This window comes from Lemur catta, chromosome 14 (assembly GCF_020740605.2).
Source record: "Lemur catta isolate mLemCat1 chromosome 14, mLemCat1.pri, whole genome shotgun sequence".
Taxonomy (NCBI): domain Eukaryota; kingdom Metazoa; phylum Chordata; class Mammalia; order Primates; family Lemuridae; genus Lemur; species Lemur catta.
The window spans coordinates 65,899,032-65,926,173 of record NC_059141.1 but is presented as its reverse complement, the minus strand read 5'-3'; the positions used below and the strand labels follow the sequence as shown (position 1 = coordinate 65,926,173).

General features: G+C 42.4%; 1 protein-coding gene across 9 annotated transcripts in view; it reads right to left on the bottom strand.

Moving 5' to 3' along the window:
- The window catches only part of LOC123650021 (WASH complex subunit 2-like), a 56,800-nt gene that overhangs the window by 12,174 nt on the left and 17,484 nt on the right, over positions 1–27,142 (bottom strand). For 5 of the 9 annotated variants that reach the window (XM_045568385.1, XM_045568386.1, XM_045568391.1 and 2 more), the window contains 14 exons: positions 26,566–26,650; positions 25,993–26,064; positions 25,188–25,306; positions 24,067–24,124; positions 22,558–22,617; positions 21,992–22,171; positions 19,991–20,118; positions 17,564–17,650; positions 13,652–13,753; positions 11,930–12,058; positions 8,860–9,023; positions 5,562–5,664; positions 2,231–2,386; positions 322–507 (listed from right to left, as the gene is read on the bottom strand). In XM_045568385.1, the coding sequence (XP_045424341.1) occupies positions 322–507; positions 2,231–2,386; positions 5,562–5,664; positions 8,860–9,023; positions 11,930–12,058; positions 13,652–13,753; positions 17,564–17,650; positions 19,991–20,118; positions 21,992–22,171; positions 22,558–22,617; positions 24,067–24,124; positions 25,188–25,306; positions 25,993–26,064; positions 26,566–26,650 (1,629 nt within the window). Of the gene's footprint in view, positions 1–321; positions 508–2,230; positions 2,387–5,561; positions 5,665–8,859; positions 9,024–11,929; positions 12,059–13,651; positions 13,754–17,563; positions 17,651–19,990; positions 20,119–21,991; positions 22,172–22,557; positions 22,618–24,066; positions 24,125–25,187; positions 25,307–25,992; positions 26,065–26,565; positions 26,651–27,142 lie in introns of those variants that run through there. The other 4 variants (XM_045568390.1, XM_045568387.1, XM_045568388.1 and 1 more) reach the window with 4 other exon arrangements.

The following is a 27,142-nucleotide window of genomic DNA, read 5'->3' as shown; positions in this document are numbered from 1 at the left end:
GAAATACTTACAAGTATAGATCTGGCCTAATTTAGCTTTCCTGTTGCTCATACCCCATTAATTGGCCAAAGGGTAAAGCTTTGCTAGGAGGAACAACAAGGTCTGTAAATCCCAGGAAAGCAGGTAAAATTCTAATCCCCTATCCAACAATGCTACTCGAAGTAAGAGTCACTGATTTAGAATCCCAAACATCTAAAGTACTAGAGAAAATCATTTATACTCACACTGATGACTAAGATTGCTTCAGTAACTCACATGACAGACTTGACACCATTCTTTTATCTGATCTAGAGATGTGAACCTTTACTGCTTTTTGCTCACCTTTCCCACTTCTTTCTGTGGAGCTGGAATGCTGTTTTGATCTTCCGTTTTATCCTCTTCCTCATCAAATAAGCTAAGAACAGTTTTGGTTCTATTCTTGGTTCCTTTTTCCAATGGGGATGGTGAAGAAAATACATCAGAATGCTTGACTAGTTTCTGTGCAGATTCAGCAGTCAAAAGTCCTTCCTGAAAACAAAAAATTAAGGAAAAAGAATAATAACTGGAAATACAAATCCTATAATGGACCCTTCCAGCTCCTCATTAATTCAGTAAGTGCCACATTTGCATGATTCAGGGCACTACAGCCAATCACATCTACTCCCAAGTAGCAAAACACTGAGGCTAATTCTTGATTGGCTGCCCCAGTGGAGAGTCTGATCCGTAGCGAAAGATAATTTCTGCAGTCAGTTTAAGGCCATGGGTCCTTCCCTCCTACTACCAAGTGATAAAACAGTAACCCTGACACATTGGTTGCTCATGAGCTAGGATAAACTTCTAAGTAGTAGAGATAACACATGCCATGTGGGTCATGTATTTCCTAGCATTTAATTAACACATAAGCCTGAAGGGGAAACCTACACAGTAAAATCAGAGTGCTTAAACTGCAAAAGGCTTACACTGGATATGGAACTGAAGAATCTCTAAAATAATTCTAAAACGAAGCATTTATTCATTCAACAAGTACCACATTTCAGGGAAGATATCATTGATCATAAGAACTATTATTTTATGTACCACCAAGAAAGAAAAACGACTACTAATTAAATACGCATTGATTGTGAGGTGCACCCCCATTTCAGAGTGGTTAAACTATAAAAAAAAAAACACTTCTTTGAAGATATACATAATTTATAATAGTGCCTGTTATATGCAAGGGAATATGCTAAGTGCTACAGACATAGTAGTGAGCAAAACAAACCTGGCCCCGATCCTCAGGGAGCTCATACTAGTGAGGGAGAGGGCAGTACGACATGCAGTCAGAGTCACGTGTGGACTGCACTAGGACTGGGACAACTCAGGTCCACATGCAGCCACTGGGATGAGAATGTCACATGGTGACACAGGTACAAATAAAACACTTGCATCACTAGAGCTCCAAGGAGCCTCAGAATGAAAAGTAAATGCAACACTGTTCACATAGGCCCTGTGAGGAAGATTAAGCCTAAGCAGCTGGACACACAGAGTACAAGAAAAATGACAAAAGAGAAGAGGAGCACAGAGACTGAAGATAACCACGAGGCTGCTGCCAGGCATGGCCAGCAGTGTTCCCACAGGCCTCCTGAGAGAGAGGTGGCAGCCCACTCAGGAGATGAAAGATAGTGTTTCAGAAGAAATACAAATTTCACTCTATTCTGTAATTCATGTAATTCATCAAATAAACCTAAAAAATGCTAAGCTAAACTAAAATCTTCTTGAAGGAGTTTGAGACCAGCCTGAGCAAGAGCAAGACCCCATCTCTACAAAAAATGGAAAAATTAGCCAGGCATGGTGGCGCATGCCTGTAGTCCCAGCTACTCGGGAGGCTGAGGCAGGAGGATTGCTTGAGCCCAAGAGTTTGAGGTTGCTGTGAGTTGGGATGATGCCACGGCACTTTAAATGGGATGACAGAGCAAAACTCTATCTCAAAAAAAAAAAAAAAAAAAAACACCTGCCATTTTACCATTTTAATTGAAGTACAGGTGGGGACTAGAGGGGAACCCTGGGTAAGATGAATGCTGCAGAGAAGAGACCAAGCCAGAAAGAGCAAAGACGCCAGGCCATGCCAGTGAGAACATGAAGACACTGGGTCCACGCATCCTGAAGAAGCGTAGGAGGGCAGTAGAAAAACATAAAGGAAGGAGTGTGTGTGTGTTTAAAACAACATATGAAAGGCAACTGCATTAGAGTAGAAAACAGAAAAAAAATCTACCTTTTCTGACTCCTCGGCCACATCAGTTTTCCCAAATTCTGGTGATTCTCTGGCACTTTCCACCTTCTTATCCACAGGCTTCACTCCAAACAGTGCTTCCTTCTCTTCTTCATCGCTGAACAGCAAAGGTGGTACCACAGGGACAGTTTCTTTTTTCTACCACAAGAAGAGTAAATGACATCCATAACAATAAAAAAGTGTGCCTGATTAGCATGGCAATGCACAGAACAAGCCCAAACCAGTCTTTGTAGGGTGTCAGCTAAATGTGGTGGTGGGAGAAGACAGGACAATGAAATAGTAAAGGTGGCACCAACAGGGGAGCAACAAACACCACTACCTCAGCCCTGCACATGGGGCGCCTTGTGCTACCACATCGACGACATCTGTCTCCACAGATGTATCGACCCCGTACCACCCTCACTCGGGTCCTTACCTCGCCAGCAGACAGTTCCTAGTCTCTCCTTCTGCCTTGCTCCTCTTACATCACAACTACAAGACAGCATCCAGAGTCATCTTGCTAAAACAGAAACACCTGCCAGATTACATCATCTCCACCCCAAAACTGTACTCTCTGCATGAAGCAAATGGCAATCTATAGACACCCCAACAAGCTGTCCCTCATTCATCTGCACCCTCATTCCTTGCTATTCCTTAAACATACTGCAAACTTTCACACCATGCTGCCCTAGTGTCTGCAGAAGCAAACTCTCCCCACCTTTCAAGCAAGCCCAGCTCAGATGTCACCATGAAGGTCTCCCTGCTCTCTTCAGTAGTGTCAACTGCTTCACTGGATAAGCATATTATTTATTTCTCTACTTGGCCATTACTTGACTTTTTTCCTAACTTAATCACAACCAGCACACATCTGTTTATGCACTCATCTGTACAGAGCACATAAATATTTCCCCAGCAGTCACAACGTTTTACACCAAGTCAGTGCTCAACATAAGTTTGCAAGCACTTTAGCTCATCTCTCATCTCTCTCTTATCTAGCAGGCAGGGACTCAGAGACCAGAAAACTGAGGTAACATGACTTACCTAGAGTTATCAGCATCCTTGGGGCAAGTGACCTATCAACAAGTTCTTGAGAAAAAACTAAAACTCTATTACCCTAATCAGACTAGATGCTATGAGAAAATATACCCTGAAGCAGTGCCTAAATCAAGCTAGGAAGGCAGATTTGGGAAACTAAAGGAGGACATTACTAACCAGGATAGAAAAAAGTCCCGAATGAAGGAGGAACAGGTTAAGGGGATTTTTTAGTTATTTTTAGGAAGAGATCCTTAAATGTAAAATCATTTGAACATGATATAAGAGAAGACTGAAAGTTCATGAAGAATTTCAGAAGAGATAAGGCAACACTGAAGTGATTAAAGAAAAAAATTTTTGTGGAACACGCTGGACCAATAAAAACTACATAAAATCTTAATGCAACCAAGTTGATTGCATTAAAAAAGAGACTAAGTACGTCAAAACATATTCTCTCGTCATATAAACCAAGGAAAATGCCACCCAAAGTAATAGTCTTAAATCTCCCTGGAAATTAGTTGATTCCTCATACTTGTCATGAAATTTATTTCTTGACAGGCGTCAGAAAAAGGAAAATCTGAAGAAAAATTTAGACGGCAAATGTGAGGTCTAAAATGGCTGCAGTTCGGCCGTACGGGTGATAGCGACCAGGCCTGTGCATTCATGCCGAACCCTCCCCTGCAATTTCACTGTCAGCTATCCCACTGGCACGGACTGATGACACCCTTGTCTATCAGATGTGGCCCACAGGCAGGACAGAATCCGTCATCCCCCTCCAGACCCTAAGACGCCTGCATGCTTATTAACCTTTGACTCTGTATCTGTTAACCACACACTTGCTTTGTCTTATGTATAATGTCACTGAGCACCAATCAGAATCATTAAGAATGTCACCTTTGCCTCCCTGCCCCCTCCTCCCATTCTATGTAACAGAACATATAAACGCTGTGCCTTGTGCAGCCCACTCTGGGCGCACTCTTGGTTTGTGATGGGTCTGTGTCTCAAGCTTGGCTCAGAATAAAACTCACTTTAAATTTTTTTAAGTTCTAGTACCTGTTATTTTTCAGTTGACATAGGCATACAACATGGTCACATTTAACCCCTTTAAGATATCTCCAAACAAAAAGTATGTTTTATCTACTGTTGTCTGAAGGTGGTTGTATTTCACAAATGGTCAAAAACGTGCGCAGGCTGTTCAGCTACTGAAGATAATAACCATAGGTTGAAAGTCGTCTTTCATTTCCAGAGCCTGCCTTCAAAATTCACTAAATTATTGCTCATTTATCCTCCAGCGTAGATTATTTGTAAGTTATAAAGGAAAACTAGTCTCCTGACTCTTAACCATGGAGCCACTGGATGTCCTCTGTAGCAAGATGTGAATACAGATGACCTGAGGAGGGGCCACGAGGCCCTCAGAATCAGCAGCAGGGAGCCAGGGGCCAGCCGCAGCTTCCCCAGGGCCGACAGCTTCCAGCACAAGCTGTGCAATCCCATGCAAGGGGAAGGCTCTTCTTCCATACCTCCTAGATACTTTGTGTTTAAAGCTTATTTTTAATTCCACAGTAATGCAAAAATGCCTTCTTCAAGAAGGTTTAAAAAATGCACAGAGAGTATAAAGTCCCCATTCCATATCCTTCCCTAGATGTGATTAATGGTAACAATCCCTTGCGGCCTGTTTCTAGGCATTCACATGTATTTACTTATTATTTAAATGAGATCATTTAAAGATCTCATTTAAAGAGATTAAAGAGATCATTTAAAGATAAAAAAACTTTTATGCCTCTTTTTCTGTCCTGCAGCGTATTTTTCATTCTTCCCACTATATAGTATTTCGCAGTGTAACTGTACCAGGACTGTGCGACCTTAAAGTTCATGCATGTCACAGCACATGCAAGAATTTCCTTTTTACTGATTGGCTACTAATAGAAAAATCAAGTTTCTATGAGTACTTGAAATAAACTCCTGATAGGAATAATCTGTGCCTTAACTACATTAGTCTGATGCCAGCAGAATTCCATGCCCCTCGGGCTGAGTCCCTTCTGAGGCTCAGTTTCTTGTCCCTACACCAGACACTGAAAGGGCTGTATGACATGGAGGAATCCTTTTCTCTACACTCTGCACGTGTGCTTCATCCATAGAATACCACTAACCAGAAGATCTCTTTCTAAAACTAGTCAAATAAATTCTCCCCTAAGACTCGGTTCTTCACGTCAGCTCTGAAGAGCTGATTTGTGGAAGCATCAATCACTATTTATGCAGCACAACCTCAAGGACATCTCCTAGGTCTAGGAGAGGAAGATACCGTTGCTGCAGGAGGAACAGATGTGGGCGGGGAGCCAAACAGAGAGCCTCCACTGTCAGCGTCATCTTCAAAGAGGAGAGACACTCTCTGGGTCTTCTTTTGGCTACACAAACAAACACAAGGTCAAATTAAAGGCAAATGTGATACTTTAGAAAACAAAAATAAAAACAATATTCCTTCTAGGCCACATCTACAGAAACCCACTTACCACCAAACACCCCAGTTATCAGTTGACCTTACACAGTTGAAAGCAAACACAAGGCCGGGCGCGGTGGCTCACGCCTGTAATCCTAGCACTCTGGGAGGCCGAGGCGGGTGGATCGCTCGAGGTCAGGAGTTCGAGACCAGCCTGAACAAGAGCGAGACCCCGTCTCTACTAAAAATAGAAACAAACTATCTGGCCAACTAAAATATACATAGAAAAAATTAGCCGGGCATGGTGGCACATGTCTGTAGTCCCAGCTACTCGGGAGGCTGAGGCAGGAGGATCGCTTAAGCCCAGGAGTTTGAGGTTGCTGTGAGCGAGGCTGACACCACGGCACTCACTCTAGCCCAGGCAACAAAGTGACACTCTGTCTCAAAAAAAAAAAAAAAAAAAGAAAGAAAGCAAACACAAAAGACCTTTTAAGTAGGTGAAATCCGTCTCTAGTAAATCATCAGCTTCTGTCCCTCACTCTCATGGCGAAGAGTCCGGGGCCCTCCTCACCTTGCCCCTTTCCCGTCACTGCCCACTCCGTGCAGGTGCACTGGCACACGACATCGCTAGCGTTCCCCAGCACAGCATCCTCCCTCGGCACTCCCTGCAGCACAGGAAGAACCACAGAGTGGACGTGCCTATTTCCAGCGGTCAGGAAGGCAGTTGCCAAGAGAGATCACAAGGCCAGGGCAAGCTTCACGAGGTGTCCTTGTGGCCTGGCTTCTATTCCTTTTTTCTTACTAGCTTTATTGAGATACAGTTTACATACCATACTATTAACCCGTTTAAAGTATACACTTGGGTGGGTTTTGGTATACTCACAGAGTTGTGCAACTATCACAATCTAAGTTCACAACATTGTTATCACCCCAAAAGAAACTCCATGCCCATGAGCAGTCACACCTGCTTTTCCCCTTTCCCTGGCCCCTGGCAACCACTAATCTACTTTCTTCTCTACGGGTTTATCTGTCGCAGACATTTCACATAAATGGAACCATACAATACACAGTCTTCTGTGACTGGCTTCTTTCAAGTTACTTAAACTTTTGGCCATTATTATTAATAATGCTGCAGTAAACGTGCATATACAAGTTTATGTATGAGCTTATTTTAAATTTCTCTTAGGTATATACCTAGGAGTGAAATTATTGGGTTATACGGTAACTCTATGTTTAACATTTTGAGGAAATGCCAAACTATTCTACAAAGTGGCTGCACCATTTTACATCTTCCCCAGCAGTGTATGAGGGTTACGATTCCTCCATATCCTCACATAGACTTATTATTAATGTCTGTTTAAAGCTTCTTTTGAGATCTGATGAAAGCTATAAATTATTTTCCACACAAAAAATTTTACAGACAACTTCAAGAACAGGAGGTAGAATGAGTGTGGAGCAGAGAAAGCACTACTGAAAGCCAGGCACTGTGTGTGGCGGGGACTGGGACGCAGAAATGACACACACTTCCGACTGCCAAACTGATGGCCGGGTGTGTGCTGGGGGGGTTGGGGGCACACATGTAAACAGATAACGTCACAACAGTGTAGAAAATGCTCAACTGCAGTAAGGCCACAGAAGCCGGCATTGGAAGGGGGAGCCCAATCTGTGCTAGTTTCTCCCCTATTTCTACTCTTTCTCATCCGTTTGGGGTGAGGAAGGCTTTTAAAGGGAAGACTTACACTGAGTCTCAAAAGAAGCTGGCCAAGACAGGAAGACAACTGTCCCAGGAGACAGCAACAAAAATAAAGGAATGAAGTTATTTCCCCTGTACTCACGATGATAACTGGTGATATCTGAGTACCCACAGTGTACCAGCTATTACGCTAAACATTTCACATTTAGATTTCATCTAACCATCTCACCAATCCTATAAGAGAAGTACTATTATTATTTTTGCTTAACAGATGAGGAAACACAGGCACAGAGAAGCTAGGTAACCTGCGCAGGGTTATTCAGACAGGAACTGGCAGGGCCAGAATTTACTATCAGGTATTGGGGTTCCCAGTATCAACTGTGGGAGCCTAAAGCAGAAACAGTGATGACTGAAGAGATCACAGTATTTGGAGAAATAAATCTGAGATACTTTCAATCTATCAAATAAAGATTAGCCGCACCAGTGCATAGGATTTACATGTCCAATCAATTGCCTCTTTATGCTACAACCATTTGGTTGAATTTCCAAGTAATGGTTTAAGGCTCTCAAGAGGAGAAAAGAGCATTTACAGGCAAGTTATTCTGAATCCATGAGCTAATCTGGCAGCATGTTACATCAACCACAGCTCACGCTCACTCTGAATATCCTGCCAGCTTTAGTTCAAGCACTGATGTGGAGAATCCTAGACCTTAGGTTGACAACGCTTAGGTTATCACCTGGTGGGATACTACACAGCTCTGCAGAGAACCATCCTTCCAATAGAATGTTTTCTTTTTCTTCTTCTTTGACAGGGTCTCGCTCTGTTGCCCTGGTAGAGTGCGGTAGCGTCAGCCTAGCTCACAGCAACCTCAAACTTCTGGGCTCAAGCGATCCTCCTGCTTCAGCCTTCCAAGTAGCTGGGACTACAGGCACGCGCCACCATGCTCAGCTAATTTTTTCTATTTTTAGTAGAGAATGGGTCTCGCTCAGGCTGGTCTCGAACTCATGAGCTCAAGCAATCCGCCCACCTCAGCCTCCCAGAGTGCTAGGATTACAGGCGTCAGCCACTGCGCCCGGCCCAATAGGATGTTTTCAATGCTGGTCAGACTCTATCCAAATGACAAACCTTTAAGTTACTTTGTCCAAACTTTACATTCGTTAGGGAAGCCCAGAGAAGAAAACAAAAAGGAAACAACAAATTGTATCTAAACCCTGTCAAACTAAGAAAAAGAATATTTTAAGGTTAAAAAAATAATAAGGAGAAGAAATCAGGTACATATCCATGAAGACAAACATTTCCCAGGGCTGGGGGAGAAGACTGTGCAAGAGAAAAACAAAGACACTCTCATTTGTATGACAGCCCTAGGTGACTGACAATTAGCAACCACTGGAGGAACTATCTTTGGCATCAATACCTTTTCTTGTTACCACAGACAATGGACAAATGATTTCTTATAATGACTATCTCACCTGTCCTTAGCAATAGCAAACAGATCATCTTCATCATCCTCCTCAAAGAGACTGGTCTTTTTTACAGCCTCCTGGCCCTGGATGGTCCCAGAGTTCTTGGGTTCTCTTTTAGACCTGCTATCAGATGCTGAGCTGGTCTGTGAATCAGTAACATTCCATTGGTCCTTAAAACATAAAACATGTATTAAAAGTCAAGTGGCAATTTAGATTATGGGACATGAGGAGTAAAATAAAATCCACATTTGTTAAGCTAAGTATTAAATGTATCTCTCTCGAAGAAAGCTCATGGCCAAGACCCTTTGTTGAACTCAAATCTAGACAGCTGGGTTCTCTGACCTCACAAAGCTTCTGAGGCCATCCCCTCCACCTGTCATGATGTTTCCTCCCTCTATGGTTCCGTCCTGTGTTAGGACAAGGCAACTTGTCTATTTTGGGGAATCAACATTAATTATAAAGGGTAAGAAGGAAGAAGAATGTAAAAAAAAAATCAAGAACTCTCAACTCTGGGAGAAGAATAATTTAAAAAATCCCAAAGCAGGTTGCAAAAAAAAGGTAGAAAAAGCTCAAGCAACATGCATATAAACAAGACACAATGAAAACTGCTAATGATCCTTTTACCACAAAAGTCTGAACCTGGCCTTTAGAAAGCATTTAAGGAAATTCCACCTGGCTATGCTCACCCCTTCAAATCGAGGAACTCCCAGGCACTCGCTTACGTAGTCCTTTGACCTCTGGAGTCTACAGCTTTGCAAATCAAAGTGGGGTCCACCAGGCAGCAGCAGGTTATGCAGAACCTCAGGCCCTACACCCTTATTTTCTGCATCTGAACCTGTATTTCAGTGTCCGTAGGTGATTTCTTGAAATGCTAAGGTTTGAGAAGTGCTCCTCAAGACCAGTGATGTTCAGCAGTGACTACACACTAGAATTCACTAAGGAGCTTTAAAAAATTCTAATGATGAGTCTGTACCCAAACCAATTAATTCAGAATCTCCAGCAGTGGAATCGGCTATGGATAGGTGATCCCAATGAGCAACCAAGGTTGAGTCTCTGTTCTAGAACCCAGTTATCTTTATTCTGCACATCCTTTTGCTCACAGCTTTAACTAATATTTTTATTTTCCCTGCACCACTATAATACTCTGGTAGGAACAATTCCACTGACATCTGGCTGTTTTTTTGTTTGTTTGTTTGTTTTTTGAGACAGAGTCTTGCTCTGTTGCCTGGGCTAGAGTGAGTGCCGTGGCATCAGCCTAGCTCACAGCAACCTCAGACTCCTGGGCTCAAGTGATCCTCCTGCCTCAGCCTCCCAAGTAGCTGGGACTACAGATGTGCGCCACCATGCCCAGCTAATTTTTTCTATACATATTTTTAGTTGGCCAGATAATTTCTTTCTATTTTTAGTAGAGACGGGGGTCTCGCTCTTGCTTAGGTCGGTCTCGAACTCCTGACCTCGAGTGATCCACCTGCCTCGGCCTCCCAGAGTGCTAGGATTACAGGCGTGAGCCACCACGCCCGGCCATGTCTGGCTATTACTAAAGGGCAAATAACTATTAGCAATCCTAAAAAAAAAAAAAAAAATGGATAATCCATTTCACAAATTCACACATTTGAGTAGAAAAAGCAAATTATATGTGTGTCATTTTAGGCTGCTTTCAATAAAAACAGGAACATATCTAGTATTTATCTCTCTGCTTCGTATCCTCATAACTTGACTACAGTGTTAAAGAGCAATTATTACAATAACGATTTTTAATGCTCAGGATTTTTAATACCATTATATTTAAAGACTTTTCCTGCAATGCTAAATCTGATTCGCTACTGCCAAATCTGATTTAGTTAGCAGCCTAACTATAGTCACTACTAATTTTGTTAATATGTATCCAGATCACAGATAGAAATATTGTTAAGACTCCAACAAAAAAAAGAGTTCCACTTGTATAGAATACTACAACCATGTCTAGCTATAGCTCTAAATTAATGCAACAGTCATTTAACAAGGTACTATATGGCTGATGGGGAACAGACATGCTACTCCAAAATATGACACCTTGGCATTTGTGGAAACAGAAGTAGAGAGCTCTCTGACCTTCCCCTTGCCCTTCTCCTCTGAAGCAGACCATACAAGAATTCTCTGACCTCCCTCTCTGGAGCAGGTTATAAGACCTTCATTCCAGAGGTACCCTCCCTATACCCAGAGGAAAGGAATGCTCTTATTTCTAAAGACACAGAGGTGCAGAGAATAAGCTGAACAAACAGGCTTTGCTAAACTGCCCCAGTTTATTACCATTAGGTCATATCCCTTTCGTCTAATCATGATTCTCCACAACTATCCATTTCCTCATCACATGAAAACATAACACAAGTTTTCTGATTTCTCTGAGTCTTCATTTCTAGAGGCTCTTATGTCACATAAAACTTATCTTAAATAAACTTGTATGCTTTTCTCTTGTTAACCTGCTCATGGCCTGCAGCCATGAATCCAGCAATGGGTGAGAAATCTTTTCTCCCCCACGTGGCCTAACTCATTTCAATTAGCATATACTACAGTTTAGGAGCCATACTTATTCCCAACCATTTTGAAAAGTTTTATCTTTAAATTAATATGTAACACTAAATAGCTTTAAGAAAGAACAATCTTCCAGCCTGAGCAAGAGCAAGATCTCGTCTCTACTAAAAATAGAAAGAAATCAGCTGGACAATTAAAAATACATAGCAAAAGTTAGCAGGCATGCTGGTGCATGCCTGTAGTCCCAGCTACTCGGGAGGCTGAGGCAGTAGGATTGCTTGAGCCCAGGAGTTTGAGGTTGCTGTGAGCTAGGCTGACACCACGGCACTCTAGCCTGGGCAACAAAGTGAGACTCTGTCTCAAAAAAAAAAAAAAAAAAGAAAGAAAGAAAGAAAGAAAGAAAACAATCTTACATAAACAGAAAAAACAATCTTGTGAACAGCATCTTTAGTGACTGAATATCACTAGATGTAAAACAGGTAGAAAAAGAAAATGTTTAGGATGGCTACAACTCTTAACTCTCATCAAACAATCTCTTCCTCTTCTTTAGGAGAAAACAACCCACCTCCTCATCACTGCTGAACAAGGCAGATGTTTTCTTTTTGGAGAGCTCAGAGGGTTTTGCTTTCTTTTGACTCTGAGTTTGCAGAGATGATGTCTGTGTCTTAGCAGTCGTAATCCCAAAAAGATTATCCTAGAAAAACAAATAGCAGAAAGGTATGAAAACTTCATATATAAAAACAGAAAACGTAAGACATTCTCTCACGTCAAACTGTTAGGGAGTAAGTCTCCAGTCAGGTACAGAATATAACACCTTTGCGGGGGGGGGGGGGACCAAAACGCTAGTAAACCCCATCCTACAGCTTTTTCTCACTGCATTCCCCACCCACAGACAGGAAAGAGATTAAGAGAACTCAAAGGCACAGCAACCGGGAGTCAGTGAGAGGGAGGACACATGTGGACAAGGTCACAGAAGTACAAGGAGGAATTGGGCCCTGTCCAGTCCTCCTGTGGGCAGGCAGCACCTCCCTGCTCATCACAGGGGCCTGCAGCCTGCAACAGGCCCCCTGCAGCAGCCGGCAACTCACACCTCCCTCTCCATGAATTAGAAACCGGAGCGACAGATGAAAGCAGAGAACTAGGGGACTCTCTCCACTCGTTTACAGCTAAGAAAGGCACACACCTGGGATGGAGGAAGGAATGACTTGTGATTCTAATTAATTTTAAAGACATGATACAAAGTGAAGGAATAGTTTACTAAATAAAATTGCTGGTGTAAGAAAGACTGACTAATTTGTAAAGTCTTGTGTAGCCAAGCACGCCAAAAGTATCTACGAAGGTGCTTTTGTTCAGGTAATAGGAACAAAGCCATCAGAGAGCCTGAAGCTGAGTTAGGATGGAAAAACACTCTTAACAATATCCGCAGCAGGCGAACAGTCTTGGAATGCAAAGATCGATGAAGAGAACCTTTGAGGGAGTGTGGCAAGGTAGGAAAGGCCAAGAGAATAACGAGCTGGTGTCCTATGGGGAACTAATGACAAGAGCTCACATTCATTATGCACTTACCAATGTGCCAGGCATTGTGCCAAGGGCTTCACATTTAGTTATTTGTTATGGCTGTCATAATGACTCTATTTACTGTTAAGCCACAGAAGATTAAGAAAGGTTAAGTTACTTGCCAAGGTCCCTGGTTTGCAAATAGTGGCGCTGGGGTCTGATGCTGAGGCCTATGAGCTCAGCTACTGTGTTCCCTGCACGTGGGTTAAGGTCTGGTTTATCTTCCCTCTTACTTCTCTCCCACTTTGCTCTTTCCACGATGGGAAAGAAAGGTCAGGCATAACCTGGCTGCCTTTTCCTCTCCACCCTAACTTCATCCAAGACATGCTTGTAGATCACTGGGTATAACAAAGACCCACACTCTTAAAAGTACAGTTGACCCTTGAACAACACAGGTTTAAACTGCACAGGTCCACTTACATGTGCATTTTTTTCAGTAAATATATTGGGAAATTTTTTGGACATTTGCAAACACTTTGAAAAAAACGTGCAGACAAATCAAGTAGCCTAGAAATATGGAAAATATTAAGGAAAAGCTAGGCATGTCATGAATGCATAAAACAGATGTAGATACCAGTCTGTGTGTTAATCAACTGTTCATGTTATTGGAAAGAGTTCTGGCCAACAGTTCTGGCTGTAGTTAAGTTTTTGGGGAGTCAAAAGTTACATCAACAATAGTTCTTTACAAATCTAAAAGTTAATCATCTTGTGCTGCAGTAACAGTGTTTACCTCTTCATCTTCATCATCAAACAGGGAGACCGATGTGGGGAGCTTGCTAGGCGGCAGAGATGCACCTTTTAACTTACTCACATTTTGAGAAGAAAACAAATCCTGTTGGAGCAAGATTAAAGTTACTGGTTAATAGGATATATCAGTTTTGAAAATATCAGGTCCATATAGGCAAGGCACAGTGGCTCATGCCTGTAATCCCACCAGTTTGGGAGGCCGAGGCAGGAGGATTGCTGGAGGCCAGAATTTCAAGACCAGCCTGGACAACATAGCAAGACCTCATATCTACAAAAAATAGAAAAATTTGCTGGACATGGCAGCATGCCATTTGTAGTCCCAGCTACTTGGGCGGCTGAGGCAGGAGGATCACTTGAGCCTGGGAGTTTCAGGTTGCAGTGAGCTACGATGACACCCTATTTCTAAAAAACCAAAACAAAATGACAAATAAATAAATACAGAATCAGATCAATACAAAACACTAAAGACTACGACATTAAGGCTGCCACGTATCTAGGTTTCCTTTGTTACAGGGAAGGTGCTCAGATAGAGTCCTTAAAGAGACAGGCCTCAGAGTCTGTCCCGGGTTTGTGCAGCACAGATGCCTGCCTATAAGGAGGAAGAGAGCCACAGGATCCAGGTGGCCTCATGGAGCCCAGAGGCTGCTACACTCCCACATGAACAACGTAAGGCAGGATGAAGTTTCCCAATCAATGTCCTATCATGCTAAAATAAATGACTTTCTTTTTCTGTCTAAAGAATGAAAGAAGCCGGGCGCCGTGGCTCACACCTGTAATCCTAGCACTCTGGGAGGCCGAGGCAGGAGGTCGAGACCAGCCTGAGCAAGAGCGAGATCCCGTCTCTACTTAAAATAGAAAGAAATTAGCTGGACAACTAAAACTATATATAGAAAAAATTAGCCGGGCATGGTGGCACATGCCTGTAGTCCCAGCTACTCGGGAGGCTGAGGCAGAAGGATTGCTTGAGCCCGGGAGTTTGAGGTTGCTGTGAGCTAGGCTGACACCACAGCACTCTAGCCCAGGCAACAGAGTGAGACTCTGTCTCAAATGTTGCCTATATGTGACTCTTCATGTAACCAAGCAAACTCTAGAACTAAACCCCTGCATCAAATACAACTCTACCGCATAGCTGTTTTTTTTTTTTTGACAGAGCAACAGTTAAATATAACATAGTTCTGTACCTTATTATTTTAGAGATAAATAAAAGATAACCAACAACAAAAAAAAGACTCTGTCTCAAAAAAAAAAAAAGAAAAGAATGAAAGAGATTAAACAGAGGCAATACTGGAAACAGAGGCTAGATTCCCAGATTACTGGATCTATGACTATTTTATTTAGTAACACCCCTCTCTCCTAAGATTATGCTATTATCTTTTAAATAAATATAAATTAAAATTTTATTTTAAAATGTTTGCCATTCTTCTTGAACTACAGCTATATGTTGCAAACCAGGAAAAGATCTGCTAGATTCTGAAGAAATTTTCAAACTGCTATAAAATATTAGCCTATATTGCAAAGACAGATCTACAAATTGAGTTGCACGAATTAGAAACATTAAACAGGACAACTATTCTCTTGGGAAGAGAAACTTCAATACATAAGAGCCACAAAAATAGGACAAGAACATATTTTCTAAGACCTCTTTGGACAATCTTTTTAAAAAATCATGGAATCAACGTCTGCTCCTCAAATATAGACCTAATGAGTTCACTACATGAGATCTCTTCTTAGCACAGCAGATTTCACAGTGCTCCACTGAGTCCCACAGGTTTGCTCAGGTAGAGGAAGCCACAGGAGAGCTCAGGCTTCCCATGCTCCCCTGCACTTTACACACTGTCAAAAGAAAGGGCTTTTTTGCTTTAAGAAAACAAAAGTGAACCAAAGCAAAGAATAAAAACAAATTTCAACATCACAACATTGGACCCTTAACTAATACCTTTCTTGGTACTGGAAAAAAAGACATTTCCGTTGCCTCAAACATGTCCCCCAAAATGACTTCACAGGGCAAGCTTCAGCTCCACACTTGAGATACACAGGCAGGAGTGAAGAATCATTTCTTCTGGCCAAAGTGTTATCTCCCAGACTGCCTTGTTTTACTTCTCCTTGCCCAAGAATTTCCACGATATCCAACAAAAACATTCATTGTATGATGATACATGTGGCGCAAATCCTTTGAAATAAGGCTGCAAATTCATTTACACTCCTACCATCAAGCAGTGGAGTCTCTGGCGACTCCCCTTGAACCTGGGCGGGCCTTTGTGACTGCCTCAACAAAATGTGACTGCCCACCAATAAAACACAGCAGAACCAACGCCTCTGACTTCCAAGGCTGGGACAAGACGCAATACCACCTCCACCCAGCTCTCTCTCAGGAGTCTCCCTTGCAGCCCTAAGCCTCCACATAAGGGGCCCAGCTTCCCTGAGGCTGCATGCTGGGAGGCCACACAGGGCCAGAGGGGGATACCCCAGGGGTCCCGGCTGCAGGGTGAGCTAATTCTCAGCCCAGCCACCTCCCAACACAAGAGACCTTCAGTGACAACGGCCTAGCTGAGTCCAAATCAACTTCTAGAACTGTAAGAGACAATAAAACCATTGGTGTTTTAAACCACTAAGTTTTGGAGTGATTTGTTCCATAGCGATAAGCAACCAGAACACCTCATAAATCACTGAGATTCCTCACCTTTGGTTCTTCATGTAGTCAACAATTACCGGATGTCTTACCATGTGCCAAGCACTGGTATTAGGGACAGGATGCTGGGGATACAAGCTAGAAATGAAACACCCTGCCCTCGTGGAGCTTACTCTAGTTGGGGGCAAAGACAATGAACAAGCAAACACACACTGTCCCTGGCAACACGTGCTGTGGTGAACAATGAAACGGAGGAGGGGACAAAGAGTGCAGTGCGGTGTGTGCTGCCAAACTTGCTGTTGCGTATGAGTCATCGGGCAGCCTCACAGAACACTGGAAGGGGAAGCAAGCCAGCCACCCAGATTCTGGGAAGAGAGTTCCGCAGGGCCGCACGAACCAGTGCACAGACCTGGAGGTGCGGGTGTGCAGGTGACACTCGGGGAGCATGAGGACAAGACAGTGCTGCCCCATTAACCGCCATCTTTTGTATACTAGCCTTCAATCAAATACCAGCCTCTAAAGTATCATGTATATCCAGGGCAATCTCTCTGCTTCTGAAGAGCTACATGTTCACCCTGGCTAGAGCACAGAGCACAAGCATGAGAGCCTAACCCTAGAGTCCACAGTTTCTTGAAATTACATGTAAATTTCTGCCATGTCCACATATTTTTCTGTGAAGGGGACTTATTACTTCCCATCACATTCTCATACAGATCTCCAATCCCCTAAAAAGCTAACTTAAAATTAACTCTAAAAGGACCTAAGCCTGAGGGAGTCAGAAAAAAATCATGAAGCTTCTGAGAGCTGGTACAGACAAGCCTGGAGGGACCGAGGCAGTCTGTGGACCAGAGCCCCTTGTGGCCTGTTCATGATCATCATGAGACAAAAGGCTGTGCCAGACTGTATCTGCTACAGCACCGAGCCCACCATCTAGTTATCGAGGCTGTCGAAAAAGGAAGCAGCTTGGTGACTTCCATTACGGTACAAGAGCCTCGCTGCAAGGTATGGTACAAGCAGCCTACAATTTGAGAACCCTGGAAAGAGTATTTTCTTCCCAGGAGATGCAATGGATTCAAACCCAAAAGTGAAAAATATTGTATACATACTGCTTTCTAAAAACCATATGTTCTCAAGAAATTATTTTCAAAGAACTGAAGTACTTAACAAGAAGTCTTATACCTCTACTGAGAAAAACCTGATTCAGAAATAGTTTCTAATGTCATATCCATAGACTAATAACCACAACTAAGAAAAAGAATTTCATACCTCAGAATCCTCCTCATCTGAAAATAAACCTTTTTGAGTCTTTGTTTCAGATGGAAGCTTGAGATTTTTGCTGGAATGTAGGGTAACCTTTGATGAGGGGGGGAAAAGAAAAATTAAGGATTAACATTTAAATATGATACCTGGAAATGAGGGTTTACTCAATCATTCACTTAGATTTTCTTGTACTGAGTCTCTGCCATGATAGGGGCCAAGCCACACACCTGGGACAAGGAAATAAAGATGCCTCAGACCTTGGGCACATATAAAGTTCACACAAAGAACTAATACAAATGGATAAATGAGAAAAAAATGTAAAAATTGGTATAACTTAGGAAAGGGAAAAAACCAATTCCTTGAGAAAGTATGTGTCTCACAAAAAAACAAAATAAAAAAAAATAAAAAAAAAAAAGGAAGTACATGTCTCAGGACAGACAAGGCCGGGACATGGGGGCATGATACGAGCAAGGATGCTCCAGGTCAAGGGAATCATGTGAGAAGAGAACAGCAAAGGAAAGCAGAGGCTACATCTGGTGTATCAGAGAGCAAGACACCCTGCCTACGCCACAGGGGTCTGTGTATGTGCACAGAAGCAACACGTACAGTTAGAGACAGCGTAGCACAGCAGGCTGCCCCAGGAGCCTACTAGTTCTGAATGCTGAGCCGTAGTGGTTGGCAGAGGAAAGTCAGGGTTTCACAGCAAGGACATGACATTACGAGATGTGCTTTAGAGAGAGGAGGGATCAGCTCCATGGGATAGCACGAGGGCCGACAGCCAGAAGGGCTTAAAGACACCACACACACAGCCACTGGCCAAATACAAATATAGGTCAGTCTAAGCATTAAAAAATAACAATGGCAATGGATTATCATGCACTGCATAATCAAGCAATATTAAAAATGGGGGAAAGGAAGAGAAAAAGTTCTTCTATTCAGAAGAATGCTAGCTAATATATGTAAAAGAAATACAGAATTAGAAAAACATTCTTTTGTACCCACAAATGGGATAACTGGTTCAGGAAAAGATTATCAACGGATGCTAAAGACACTGCAAGGATGGGAGAGAGCAGAGGTTCACAAAGTGTCAAAGTATCACTTTAGAGATTAACTTTGTTTTTTTTTTTTTTGGAGACAGGGTCTTGTTCTGTCACTCAGGCTGGAGTGTGGTGGTGTCATCACAGCTCACTCCCAGGCTCAAGCAAGCCTCCTGCCTCAGCCTCCCAAGTAGCTGGGACTACAGGCATGCACCACCATGCCGTTAAAAGATCAACTTATTAATGACAGAAGAGAACAGGATACCTTTCCAGTGGTAGGCACCATTTTAACCAAGTGACAAAATCCCACCACCATGGGGCAGACCGTGGACCTGATGTGTCTTGGGAGGTGAAGCAATGGGAAGTGCACAACCTTGCCTGCCTGTATTCTTGCCAAAGGTGCTTAACCTGAATCTAATCACAGGAAAATGATCAAGTAAATTCACCACGTGACACATTCTATAGAACAACTTGCTGGTCATGGGGGAGAGGGGAATGTGTGAGGTGCTGCTTTGCATTTAGAAGGAGATCAAAGAGAAAGGACAACCAAATGCAACGCAGACCGATTGCCGGGATCTTGAGTTTCTTTAAAACAAAAAAAGCAAAAAACAAAAAAATGCTATGAAGCTGCAGTGTCCAACCCCTGGGCCACTGACGAGTATGGTCCGTGGCCTGTTAGGAACCGGGCCACACAGCAGGTGAGGGGCAGCTGAGAAGCTTCATCTGTATTTACAGCCACTCCCCATTGCTCGCATCACTGCCTGAGCTCTGCTTCCTGTCACATCAGGGGAAGCATTAGATTCTGCATTATGGTGAGTTGTATAATTAATTAATTATATATTACAATGTAATAATAATAAAGTGCACAATAAATGTAATGTGCTTGAATCATCCTGAAACCATTCCCCACCCTCACACTCCATGGAAAAATTATCCTCCATAAAAGGAAGTTCCTGGTGCCAAAAAAATCGGGGACTGCTGCTATAAAGGACATTTTGGGGACAAGAAATTAGAATACGGACTATATATGAGATAATTTTAAATCAGTGTATTTGTTGGGTATGATTTTACAATGACATTTTGGGACAAACAGAAGCAATTTGAATATGGACTGGATATTAGATTCTACCACAGAATTACTGTTAATCTCATAACTGTTAATAATGAAATTTTGGTTATGTATTAAGTTATATAATCTCCTCCTATAAAAGGAGGTCCCTGGTGCCAGATTCCTGAATCTGGGTGGCAGTTACTTGCATATTCACTGTACTCTTTCCACTTTGTTTTAAATTCTTCAATATAAATGTGAAACGGAACAATACTGCCCTCTGGGCTCCAGACGAATTAGTAAGATGCCCCAATCAACACTCTTAGTCCGGTCTTCCCGCCTGCTCACCTTTTTTTCTGCTCTTGCTTTATTCTCATCTGTCTGACTCACAGTGGCTCCTGGTAATGTCCCTGCTTTTTCTTTGAACAGATCTCCTTCTTCATCATCAAAGATATTAGCAGTGGCTTGGACTCTGCCTTTAGAAAGATACCAAGGCATAAAATTACACTAAGGTCGAAAATCCTACCACAAAATTCAGATTAAAAATTCTTCCCTCCCAAAGAATAAATAGACAAGGTATGCTATTTCTTGATCAGTAATAAAGAAATAGTAAGTGGAACTATGTTTTTCCCTTAGAATTTTTCAAAGAGCACAAAAGCAGCTAAATTGAAACACAGGACAGACAAGTTAACCCTCTGGCTGACACGCTTATCCAAGCAGCAGCATCCTAAGCTTAGAATAGCTTGGACTGGCTTCAGAGGTAAAAAGAGACCTATAGAAAGAAAGACCATTTAGGAGGGCCACCAAGTCAACCATTCTAGGAATCTGAGAAGTGAGGCTCGCCTATTTTTTAAAAATCAAACTATATAGAAGCAGATAAAAGGAAATACTGAAATCCCCCCATAACTTCACCAGCCCACCCAAACAAGACAGACATAGGAAACAGTTTAGTATACATGCTTCTAACTCCCCCGAAGGACATACTAATGAACTAACTTTAGACATTCAGAAATAAGGCTATAAACTGTAAGACAATTTGCACAGTATGTCTTACCATTGGCATTTTCCACTTAATGTACCTAGGAAATCTTCCCAAATCAACATGCACAGACCTGTTCTTTTTAACAGCTTCACAAAATTCCACTGAATGGAAGGACCGCAGCTTACCCTACTGAGGAACATTTGGGTGGTTTCCAGCATTTGCCACAAGCATTACTGTACCAAATGAGGCATGTATCACCGAAATGAGGACAATGACCCATGAATGTCCTGAGAGATCAGCAGTTGCCAAAGAAAGCAGCATCAACATATTTGTGATTCCAAATCAGCTCTTAAAGATATCCATTAAGTGAGGCTCTCTGGAGCTATAAGCAGCAATACTCCCTCCATTCACTGGCATTTTAGTCAGCCTAGACCTGTGTGCCCTACGCATCTGTTTGCACTCTTTCTAGAATAACTAGACTATTATCTTCCCTCACATTTCTGCTTCCATCCTTATTCTCTACACCTAACACTGGAAAACAAGAGTAAATCCAGGCAGCCTGCTTCCAAATGCATTCTGGTCCCACCTATTCCTTATGGCATCCTTTCCTTCTGCAAGTTGCTACAAATTGCGTGCACCTTAGTGATCTACTCTTCCAGAAAAGCATCCAATGAATCTAAGTCCTGCTATCCCGAGTGTGATCCACAGACCAGCAATTTCTGCCCACCAGGGGCCCTGTTAAAAATGTAGACTCTCAGGCCCCACCCTAGACCCACTGAATCAGAATCTTCATTTTGACAACAGCCCCTGGGAGATTCATCTACACATTAAAGAACAAATGGTTTAGAGGAATGACTTCAGGGACACATGGACTTGAATTTGAGGGGAGAAGAAAGGACAGTGCCCAAGTAAGGGCTGAAAACCCTGTCATACAAGGAAAGGTCAAGGACACCTGACCTTTTGGGCAGAGAGAAGAGAAAATGGCAACTAGATATCTAGAATGTGGCATTCTGCTCATAAAATTTACTTAGGGCTGCTGAAAGAAAGTATGATTAAAACTTTCACTGCAATTCTAAAGGTGAGAACTAGAAATTTTGAGCAAAAATTATAGGGAAAAAGATTTCAGCTCTCTGTAAGGAAGAGAATCTTAATAATTAGTTTCTAGAGCAGAAAAGATTGGTTCATAAAATGGAGACCTCCAAGGCACTGTAACTATTTAAGTACTGACAAGACAACTCAATAACAGGAATGCTCAAGGAGGGATTCTGGTACTACAGGAGATACAAAATTAAGGGAGCTTATGTCCTTTTTAGGTCAATCATTCTTTTTCTGTCTAAATTCCCAGAAACAGAGGCTGGAACACGTACCTGTCTTGGAAGGTTTGCTGCAGGATGCTGCAAAAAAGTCATCATCATCATCATCATCATCATCATCAAAGAGGCCAGTGGGAGGTGGGGGGTATGGGCTTTTTCCTGGAGGGGGCTGCTCAGGCTTCTGGGGTTCCTTCTGTGAAGGAGCTGAGGCAGCACCAAACACATCAGCGTCCCCTGTGGGGGGAGGGACAGAACAGCCACAGCCATGAGCCAGTGTGGACCTCCTGTCTTTACAGAAAAAAACAGTACCATGCACCAAGAACTTTTAGTTTCATTTCATTCACAAAACACATTAGTAGGGCCATTAACCTCCATCCATTACTCCTGTGGAACATCCCACAACACAGAATTGCCTGGTCATTCAAACATGAAAGAGTCCAAGGGCACTGATTTCCAGGAGAATATGGCAGTAAATGAGTTCTTTCTGTAAGCTGTCCAATGTCCTCTGAAGCTCCCAGATACCTCCTACTCTCCAGTCAGTCTTCAGAAGATGGCAATTTAAAAAAATGACAAAACAGCAGTTGTATAGCTTTTAAAACACAAACCCTAAGTTATGTTACCTAGAAATACAGAAACAGCTCCTGCTGGGATTTTCTTTCCAGGTTTGGAGAATGAAGACTCTAGAATGAGGAAGAAATGGATAATTATTTTACAAAGAAAATAATTTTCCTTGTTAGACCTACCTTCTTGAAATATAAGCAACGTAACACATAGCTAATACAACACCTATTAAAAATAATTTTTCCTAAAGAAGCCATTTTAAAATTTCTTAGTACTTTCTTCTCTACTGATGTCAGGCTTTTTTGAAGGATTAACACAATGTAAGCTGTGACTCCCATGGAAGGTCACCCTGACTGTGGAGCCCAGGGAGACAGGAGTAGTGCCACCCGGGACCCCCAAAGTAGTTCTAGCTTAACCCATTCCTGTTTGGTGAGAATGAACAAGTGAAAAAGAGTGGCAAAAAACGTGAGACAGGCAGAGGATCCACCATCTTCCATCTCATCTCATGGCCGCCCAAGACAAGACATGTCTTTTATTCCTAAGTCCCTAGTAAATGTTTCTTTCTGAGAGAAAAAAAAAAGTGAAACGTCAGTTAAAAAATCAAAACAATAAGAGCAAGCCACTGACACCAAAACTTGGAGAGCAGAAACTGGAGGGCAAGCCAGATTTGGGCTCAGCAAAGCAAAGACAAGGAGGGGCTTTGGAGGGGCCCCAATTCTAATCACATGCGCCCGGGAGACTGAGTCACTTAAAATAACTAATTCCAAATTGCTAAGAACTACAACAAACCTAATGGAATAAAATTTATAGGCTTAAGAAAAAATGTGTGCTTTTTAAAAACTGCACAGATAATTTTGATGTACATTGGGTTGGGGAATTATTGATCTCCAACTTATATGCAGTATTAGAAATGTTTCTTTACATGGCTCTGGCCTGTAAACCCAGCTACTTAGGAGGCTAAGGCAGGAGGACAGCTTGAGGTCAGGAGTTTGAGACCAGCCTGAGCAAGAGCAAGACCTCGTTACTACAAAAAAAAAATTTAGCCGGGCGTGGCAGCTCACGCCTATAGTCCCAGCTACCCAGGAGGCTGAGGCAGAAGAATCACTTGAGCCTGGGAATTTGAGGTTGCAGGGAGCTATGATGACACCACTGCACTCTATCTGGAGCAACAAAAGCAAGATTGTCTCAAAAAAAAAAAAAAAAGGGAAGTCAAGGGAAAAGAAAGGAAAGTAAGGGGGGAGGGGGAAAGGAAAGGAAAAGGGAAAGGAAAGGAAAAGGAAAGGAAAGGAAAAAAATACTTTGCCTGTCTGACTTTGTATGAATTCTCTCCTAAAAAAGAGTCAAGACTATGATGTGGATTTACAGGTAGATAGTACTCTGTTTTTTTCCCAAACCATGAGTTAGTGAAGATGAACTGCTTTTAACTAGACCAAGGTAAAAACAATAGCTTCCTACGTAACAAAGAAACAAGGCTTACAACAACTTCAGGATCCCATGTCCTAATGGGAAAGAAAGAATTTTGGAACTCTTCACACCAAGAAGCAGACGTAGCCTCAATCCCAGCTTACCTTCATGAACAGGGGTGCGAGCTTGCCGATCCTGGTGGGCTTCCGTGAAGAGGTCACTCTGGTCGTAATAACATACATGACAAAGAATTCAAAGAAGCAAGGGAAAATGTAGTATGTTTGAGGATTTCCAAGGAAAAGTAATCTATAAAATTTAAAGCTACATATTTACTGTTCTGCCAGAAAAGCAGTTGTAAATTGAAGACTCCGGCAAAATTAGACCCTTACATAATTTAGGCCTGTCTAGGAATTAAATACAAAGATAGTGGCCGGGCGCGGTGGCTCATGCCTGTAATCCTAGCACTCTGGGAGGCCGAGGCAGGTGGATCGCTCAAGGTCAGGAGTTCAAGACCAGCCTGAGCGAGACCTCGTCTATACTAAAAATAGAAATAAAAATTATCTGGACAACTAAAAATATATATAGAAAAAATTAGCTGGGCATGGTGGCGCATGCCTGTAGTCCCAGCTACTCGGGAGGCTGAGGCAGTAGGATCGCTTGAGCCCAAGAGTCTGAGGTTGCTGTGAGCTAGGCTGACGCCACGGCACTCACTCTAGTCCAGGCAACAAAGTGAGACTCTGTCTCAAAAAAAAAAAAAAAATAGAAATGATTTGGACAGCTAAAAATCTATATAGAAAAAATTAGCTGGGCATGGTGGTGCATGCCTGTAGTCCCAGCTACTCGGGAGGCTGAGGCAGTAGGATTGCTTAAGCCCAGGAGTTTGAGGTTGCTGTGAGCTAGGCTGACGCCACGGCACTCACTCTAGCCTGGGCAACAGTGCAAGACTATCTCAAAAATAAATAAATAAATAAATAAATAAATAAATAAATAAATAAATAAATAAATACAAAGATAGAAGAAAACAACAGATAAAACAAGAAACAATCACCTCGTCAAGTAAATTATTCACTATTCACACTCTCACATCCTCTCCTGATCTAACAAAGGACACTGGGATACAGTATTTCTCATTCTACGATCTTAGTTCAAAATGTCCCAAAACATGAAAGTACAAGCAACTTCCAAAAGAGAAGCCATTTTTCCCCCACTAAAGGAACAAAGTGCATTTCTTCCTTGTGGACCATGACATAGCTACAAGGAGCATGGCTGGGTACCACTGACTTACCTCCTCATCCTCATCATCAAAAAGTCCCTTGCCTCCACTGAACAGGCCGCCTCTAGAGCCAAATGGTGAGAAGTCTTCGTCGGTCAGCTTGGGGGGTTCAAATAAGTTGTCTTCCTCATCTAGCAAACATGGAGCATTAAAGATGGGTTTGGAACCCAAATTCCCAGCTTGGCCTCTATGGCTCCAAAGCGGGCATGGCATTTAACCATATTTTAACAAAGAGTATGTGAGGGCAGGGTGATCAATTTCAAACAAAACCACCCTCAGAAGTCCACTGAAGCCCTGAAAATGCTCTCTGCACTCCCAAGTCTGTCAAAGTCCGGAGCAGACAGAATAAATTCTCTAGGCAATCTCCCCTCATCTAGACTTACTCACTTGGAAGCAAGAATATGATTCAACTGCCACATTCAAGACCCATCACCCCAAGAAATCTGAGGGAAGGAAGGGCACATTGTGCAACAGACAGGCACAGTGATGGGTGGAATATACTGACATCGCTATTTAATACAAAAGGGCCCGATATATTCTTTACTGAAAACAAGTGCTAAAAAGCCCTAGTTTCTATATGTCTACGGAATTTTAGAAATGATCACTATAAAATCAAATTAATTTAACTCTTTACAGGCACTTTTACTCCACACCCTCTCCTCCTCCCAACACCCCATAACATGCTTTTAGATATTTTTAAAAAGTAAACAAAGACAGACTCTATTTATCAGCATTTAAAGCAACACTTTAAAATTACATAAGCAACATTCCCGAGTCAAAAGGTTCCTAAAATAGCAGAATTGAGGAAAACACTTACCGTCTGAAGGAGTTCTCCTTTGCTTCTTCTCTTTCAATGCCTTCTGAAGTTTTGCTTCTCCTGAGGATAAAGCTTGAAGAATATTTCAGTTTTAACAATACTTACCCCATGCCTGGTATATATACATGCTGATTCTTTATATGTCTGTCATCCTCATGACTTGTAAGCCATGAGGAAGATATCCAACTTCGGGCCAGGCACTGTGGCTCACACTTGTAATCCCAGCACTCTAGGCGGCCGAGGCAGGAGGATCACTTGAGCTCAGGAGTTCGAGACCAGCCTCAACAAGAGCGAGACCCGTCTCTACTCAAAATAGAAAAATTAGCTGGCATTGTGGTACATGCCTGTAGGCCCAGATATAGGGGAGGCTGAGGCAGGAGGATCCCTTGAGCCCCGGAGTTTGAAGGTACAGTGAGCTGTGATGACACCACGGCACTCTAGCGGGGGCAACAGAGCAAGACTCTGTCCCCCCACCCCCCAAAAAAGGAAAATCTTCCCTCAGTGAAGCCAGCAGAGCAGCAGAGGGCCCTACACTTTACCGATCACCCATTACCACGTATCTCTGTGGCTCACTTGTCTGCTCCTGTCCCATTCGGCTCCCGCCATCCCCTTTGATCCTGGCCGCCAGCTCATCAGCAAATGTCGGTCCACTTCTTTTCTATACATAGCAGAGACCAAAAGAATCACTTATTCTGCAGCAGACAAACTAGTGCAGTTTACTCTTGGACACCTAACAAAATTATGCAAACAACAGCAAAGAAGTTGAACTGAGGAGAAGACAGAGCTTCATTAAATGAATTTAAATGTATGTACCCTATCCAGATCACCCAAGGAACAGGACTCAGAAAAGGTTCCTTCAAAGGGAGATGCTCTTCATTTCCTTATTTTTTTAATACTTCACTTTAACACTTAAAAATCTAGATAAGAAAACCGGTACAAGGTGCTTGGGGGGAGAGGGAGAAGCACTACGGTCTTAAAACTCTAGAACTGAACATATTCTAAATGACCTAACTTGTAAAATAGTAACATTTGGAGAAGAAAGTGGCACTTATGAGGCAATTTGGGATGCTCACCATTATTTTCAAAAGTGTAATTGAAGTGACAAATGTGATGCAAAAACAAGATGGCTACAAATATAAGTGACAATACA